Source organism: Coenobita brevimanus, chromosome 104, assembly GCF_032717465.1.
Source record: "Coenobita brevimanus isolate Jiangsu-jjx chromosome 104, ASM3271746v2, whole genome shotgun sequence".
Taxonomy (NCBI): Eukaryota; Metazoa; Arthropoda; class Malacostraca; order Decapoda; family Coenobitidae; genus Coenobita; species Coenobita brevimanus.
In genome coordinates, this window is record NC_137057.1 from 12,292,024 (window position 1) to 12,298,610 (window position 6,587).

Below are 6,587 nucleotides of genomic sequence, written 5' to 3' on the forward strand. Positions count from 1 at the left end.
AAGAACTACCATTAAGGGTTATGTTGAAAAGGGAATTATATATATATATATATATATATATATATATATATATATACCGGTATATACTGTATACTTAATCTTCCCTCAGAGACCTAGTGGAAATTAAATTATATGAGACTTTTTATCACTTAAATTACCATTATTCAAAACTGGGTAAAAAAATGTTATGGTCTCTATATTAGTCAGGTAATAAAAACAATGAAAAGATGCTGCTTTGGATTTATTCACACACACACACACACACACACACACACACACACACACACACACACACCGCTCGCTGGCTCAGTGGTAATGTTCTCGCTTGCCATCTGGTAGACGGGAGTTCGCGCCTCGCTCAGGTTGCAAAAAGTTTCACTGACAAAGTGGGTGGTTATTGTTCCCCTTGAGTAAGCGGATGGGTGTGTGCGTGTGTGAAAGTCACAGCCTTGCCCTTAGATCGGACTATATGAGCTCTCAGCTCCCTTCCGGGAGGGTAAAAAGCTGACGATCACAACCATCAAGTGATCCTGACCGACCCAGTGAATTACACACACACACACACACACACACACACCCACCCACCCACACACACACACACACACACACACACACACACACACACACACACACACACAGAATGGAGATAGGTCCTGGTTCCTGTCACGTGGGTTCAGGTCGGTTCAGCGAGTTCCATGTGTTCAAAAAGGAAACAGAGATCCACCGTTTATGCATCGCTGGAAGCCATTCAGCTGTGGAGGAGAGAGGGAGTTACAAAGGTGGCTGATCTTTTGTCAGGTTACGGAGGCAAATACGTTATGGAGGCTATGGACGTTTTTCAGATGAGAGAAAGCGTGAGAGATTACAGGGGTTATGGATCTTTTTTTTTTTCTTCAGGTTAAGGAGAGAGACAAACTATAAGGGTTATGGATCTTCTTTTCGGGTTAGAGAGAGAGAGAGAGAGAGAGAGAGAGAGAAGTTATAGGGGTTATGGATCTTTTTTTTTTTTTTTTTCCAGGTTAAGGAGAGAGACAAACTATAGGGGTTATGGATCTTCTTTTCGGGTTAGAGAGAGAGAGAGAGAGAGAGAGAGAGAGAGAGAGAGAAGTTATAGGGGTTATGGATCTTTTTTCAGGTTAGAGAGAAGTTATAAGGGTTATGAATGTTTTTTTTTTTTTTTCACTTTAGAACAACTACAATGTAACACTTGTAGCAAAACTTTCACATAAGAGAGATAATGATCGTGAAAGTAAGATTCATATCTAAAGACCAAGATTTTTTTTACTATGACATACAAACTACCAGGTAATTCTCTCTCTCTCTCTCTCTTTCTCTCTCTCTCTCTCTCTCTCTCTCTCTCTCTCTCTCTCTCCATCCATCCTTCTATCCACAAATATTTATATATCTCTCTATCGTACTCACATGGCCAAGCTTATCCTCTATACACACGAGCAGCTCCGGCAGTGCTAAATTTATGTCCACATCGACGATGGCTTTTGCAAAGACATCCAAGAGCAGCGGACATGTTGGGTCGACTGTGGTAGAGGAAGAGAAGATGGCTGATTAGGTCAAGTGATTAGAGAAGCTGCCTGATGTGTAAAAGGGCGCAGGGCAAATCAGGACAGGGCAGGGTAATGACAAGGATGGCAGAGCAGGATAATGTAGAGGAAGGCAGGGCAGGGTAATGTATGGGAAAGCAGGGCAGGGTAATGTAGAGAAAGGCAGGGCAGGGTAATGTAGAGGATGATAGGGCAGGGTAATGTAGAGAAAGGCAGGGCAGGGTAATGTATAGGAAGGCAGGGCAGGGTAATGTAGAGGATGATAGGGCAGGATAATGTAGAGAAAGGCAGGGCAGGGTAATGTAGAGGAAGGCAGGGCAGGGTAATGTAGAGGAAGGCAGGGCAGGGTAATGTATAGGAAGGCAGGGCAGGGTAATGTATAGGAAGGCAGGGCAGGGTAATGTATAGGAAGGCAGGGCAGGGTAATGTAGAGGAAGGCAGGGCATGAAAATGTAGAGAAAGGCAGGGCAGGATAATGTATTGGAAGGCAGGGCAGGGTTATATACAGGAAAGCAGGACGGTTACTATATAGGAAGGCAGGGCGGGGTATTGTAGAGGAAGTCAGGACTGGGCATGGTAGTTTAACGGAAGGTAGGTCAGGGCAGGATATTGTATGAGAAAGCAGGGTACGGCATGGTAGTGTAGAGGAAGGCAGGGCAGGGCAGAATATTTTAGAGGATTCAGGGCAGGGCAGATCAAGGCAGGTGAGGAGTGAGGGGGAAAGTTGAGGGGGTGTGTGACTGGGAGAGAATATATCTTTCCCACATTAGTAATTTAGGAATCAGTGTTATATCTTCGTCATCGTCATCGTCATCGTCTTATACTTAATTCTATATCCCACAAATAAAACAAATGAGCCAGGAGATTAACAGAGTCACCATACGATAAGTAAAAACGTATTAGTCAGAAGATTAAACAGATTCACCACACTGAATGACTTGAAGAACCCAGTTTGCCAGAATAAACAAAAAAAGAGAAAGTTCTCGTATTAAAGGGAAGAAATTTAGTGAATACAAGAAACGCCGAGGTGATGAAGTGAAATAGACAGTTGGAGAAGAACGCTATGTAAGTTTGATCAGGACAGATTTGGAGTAAATGAAGTATTTTAGGTATTTAAAGGTGGCCAAAGAAGCAGATGAAGCTTTGGGAACTAAGTCGCAGGATAGGAGAAGAGGCATATTAGGTTACTGTGAAGCATTTGGAACAAAAGGTCAGGGTAGAAAAGCAATGTGACCCTGACAGTCCTGTATGGATGCAAGGAGAGATCTTTGAATATTAGGGACCGAAAAAGGGTGGAAGCTCTGGCTTTGAAGTGCTCCAGATATGTACAGTATGCAGAGTTAGATGACATAGCAGAGTGAGATAGGACATTGAAAAACCGTGAAAGACCAGGCACCCGCAAAGGTAGGTGTAGTGCAATGGAATGGACGGATCAGGGTATGTTATGCTATAGCCAACAGGGAGAAAGTGTGGTGGGAGGTTGATGAAAGTATACTGATCTGAAGTGGAGTGAGTGAGGGAAATGATGAGGTCTAGAAGATGGTGAAAGGATAGTGTTGAAACAGATTTTCAACTCTAGAGGTGTGACCATCGAGGACTGTGAGAACCGTGTATGGAATATAGCTAATTGGAATGAAGTGGCTTAGGGGAGAACGACTCTGCCAGTAATCTATATGGACAAGAAGTGAAGCAGCTGGAGTAAACCGTGAATAAGAAGTGCATGAGTATGAATAATTTTCAGACTGCTTTACTCAGACCATTAAATACGACAGCTGAGAAACAGAATGAGAGTGACAGGTTGCTTTCTCCTGCTTTCCGGCATCACCAACCTGGAATGAGTAACATGTCGTGAGAATAGAATAAAGCCATAGTACCGCCAAAAAAAAATTACATAAAGCTATGGTATTGGAGCCAGAGTAAAACAGAAACAAATATAATAAAGTTATGGTATGGGAGCCAGAATAAAACAGAATCACATAGCATAAAGCTAGGGTATGAGAGTGAGAGTAAAGGAGAATCATATAACGTAAAGCAGGGAATGGGAAGCAGAGTAATCACATAATGTAATGCTGTGGTATGGGAATCGGAGTAAAACAGAGTAAGAAAATCAGCGTTAAACAGAGTGACAATATGAAAATCAGAATAAAATGAGTGACAATATGAAACGTAAAAGAGAGTGACATTATGAAAATCAGTGTAAATCAGAGTGACATTATGACAATGAACAGTGTCATTATGACAATCAGCAAAAAAGAGTGACATTACCTTTAATATCAGCGAGAACATCCACGTTGACCTTCAATCCCAATTCCTGGGCGCAGGTGGGCAAATGATCCAATAAGATGGCCACCAAGTCAAGGTTTAGGGATCCGTTGAGTATCGAAAGCTTCGGGAGGCATTTTACCACTTTGAGCACGCAAGATACATCAAGAAGCCTCTCATTACATAGCCTGACTGTAGAGGGTTCGGAGAGGGGGGTTATTAGAGACGGTGAGAAAACAGTGAGGCGGGGAAGGCATCTGAAAGAGGGTGGAGGAAAGAGGGGGACAGCCGAGGAAACAGGATGGACGGAGAAAAAGGGAGAGGAATTGGTGAATGCTCTCCTTCACCTATTGCTTCGGTGTGGAGGGTTAAGGAGAATGTTAGTAATGGGGCAGGGGAAGAAGGAGCAGAGGAAGAACGGGAAGGATGGAGAAAAAGGGAAAGGAACGGAGAGAGAGAGAGAGGGGGGGGGGGAAGAAAGGCTCCTCCTTATATGCTGCTTTGGCTGTGCGAATGGTTTAGACATTAGAGCATAGGAATATTAATCTTAGTGTATTATTTAATACAGGTTTGGTAGATTCGACCCATCAATTAGTAATAAAATAAATGCAAATAAAGCAACTTCTTTATACTAAGCCTGTGTCAGCATGAGAGAGAACCTTAGTTATAGCGTCTCTGAAGCTGTCTTTGACCAATCTTCATAAGTGGGTGCTGAGTGAATGAGTGAGATCGAGTACCCATGGAGTATGAGTTAACCTGCACGGGTGAAGCGAGTGCGAGTGTCTGTGGGAGTTAATTAAGACTGAGGGAGTGAGGGTATATTATAATTGAAACGTACTTTAAGCTGCGTTAGGTTTAGTGCCTGTGTGTATGACATGTGTAAGTGAATCAATAAATACAATGAAATACTGCTGAAGGGATGCAGGATTGTGTGTGTGTGTGTGTGTGTGTGTGTGTGTGTGTGTGTGTGTGTGTGTGTGTGATACCAGCGAGTGCACGAATGAAAATGTGAGTGAGTATGCATGTTATTACGAGAACCAGCGAATGAGAACGACAGTCAGACTGATGCCAAAACACAGCAACTAACCAAGCACGGAAATAAGAATGTCAATGTCGATGCAGTCCAGGAGACTCAGTGCTTGACATCCTCCGACCAGAAGACCCACGACAAAGAGGGTGAGAAGGGCCGTCCGCATGGTGGTGGTGGTGTTGATGGTGGTGCCTGTACGGGAGAGCGAGAGAGTGAGTGTGGGAGCGGGGAAGATAGGTGAAGGGAGGAAGAGTGGAAAGTGAGTGGATAACTGATATAGTGAGTAAAGGGAGAGAGTGTGAAAGATGTTTGAGAAGTGAGTGGGGAAGTGGTAAGTGGAGAGTGAGAGTGGGCGATGAGTGGAGAGAGAGAGAGAGAGAGAGAGAGAGAGAGAGAGAGTGTGTGTGTGTGTGTGTGTGTGTGTGTGAGTGGAAGGAATGTAAAGGGAGGGGAAATGGGGGTTAAAAAAGGAATTCATGTGACCGTGGGGGAGGAATGTAAAGGAAGGGAGAATGGGTCATGAGTGGGGAATGAGTGTGGAATTGGTAAGGCAGATAAGGGGAGAGAGAGTGAGGGATGAGTGGGCAGTGAGTTGGGATATGGCAGGAAAGGTTAAGGAAAGAGCGTGAGAGATGAGCGGAGAGTAGACGAAAAGTGAGGGAAGGGTGAGCGAGGAGTGGAGAATTAATAAAGTTACATGCTTATACTTCTTTTAACTTTAATTTGTCCCAGATTTACGTCTTTTTTTGCAGCTTATTTCACGCACCTCAGTGGTAGGATGAGATAAAGCTTCGCCGCTACATCCTTTCTGTGACTAGCATCATATTCTTTTGTTAACCTCTTATGGCAAACAAGCAGTCACGATGGAGAGATGACAATTTTAGGCCAAGTTAGAGAAAAATAATGCCAAGAGAACCAAGGATCAAACGACTTTCGCTAAATTTTTAAAGTTCTTCGATAAAGCTGTGTTAAAAGATTTTGAGCGAAAAAAAGGCGGTTTATAGAAGGAAAGAAATCTACTTAGCTTTAGCCCACCAGGTGAATTTTTCTGAATATATCCAAGAGAGAATAAGGTAATAAAATTATGTCTAGAGGTCTTGAATGAGTGATTAGCAAAGCTTCATCGAGATTTTATCCCGCAAATGTACGCAATTATACTAACTTATTTTGCTCTAGGATGTGAAAGCTGTCGGTTTTCTCTAAGTTAATTAAGACTTTTATCTAGTTCACTGTCAGAGTTTTCCCATAGCGAAAGAAAACCAGCTGGTTGTACTACGAACATAATAAAAAAGGCTTGGTAGTAGTGAAAGAATAACCAGTTTCAAAAGAGATTTGTACATTCTTTCACACCTAGAAGTGCCCAGAGGTGACGAAATCTTTAGAGGTAGCACGTATAAAATGGCTTGTATCTGAATTAACTTTACGAATAAGGTTACCTGATTCTTCGTTGTGGAAGGGAAGGTGAGTGGAGTGAACTGGAGAGATGTGGTTTCCGTCTTTTTATAGGGAGATGAGACCGAGGAGAATGTAAGAGGAGAGGGAAGGGGGAATGTACAGAAGTAAGGGTGAGGTAGTGGAGAGAAAGGGGGGGGGGCGATGTAGGGAAGAAGAAGGGAGAGAGGAGGAAAGAGGGGACAGAAAGGAGGGAGCGAGTTTGGGAGGGGGGATGAGAAAGAGACAGGAGGAAGGGAAGAGGGGAGTAGAGCGTGCAGGGACATTGAGAGAGGAAGGGAGAA

At 43.4% G+C, this 6,587-nt stretch overlaps 1 protein-coding gene across 1 annotated transcript; it reads right to left on the reverse strand.

The window, feature by feature from the left end:
* Positions 1 to 226: 226 nt before the first annotated feature.
* Positions 227 to 6,318, reverse strand: LOC145415996 (uncharacterized). The gene is made up of 5 exons (XM_080285096.1): positions 6,288 to 6,318; positions 4,909 to 5,043; positions 3,825 to 4,013; positions 1,423 to 1,535; positions 227 to 752 (listed from the first exon to the last, which is right to left on the reverse strand). Exons 2-5 carry the CDS (start codon positions 5,015 to 5,017, stop codon positions 702 to 704), a joined length of 462 nt encoding a protein of 153 aa, XP_080141222.1. The 5' UTR covers positions 5,018 to 5,043; positions 6,288 to 6,318; the 3' UTR covers positions 227 to 701.
* Positions 6,319 to 6,587: the final 269 nt, after the last annotated feature.

Coding starts and splice junctions, on each gene's coding strand:
- LOC145415996 (XM_080285096.1), bottom strand. CDS start 5,017: ATGCGGACGGCCCTTCTCACCCTCTTTGTCGTGGGTCTTCTGGTCGGA. Junction 1,536..3,824: donor TGTTCTCGCTGATATTAAAG/GTAATGTCACTC, acceptor CCTCTACCACAG/TCGACCCAACATGTCCGCTG. Junction 753..1,422: donor TAGAGGATAAGCTTGGCCAT/GTGAGTACGATA, acceptor TCTCCTCCACAG/CTGAATGGCTTCCAGCGATG.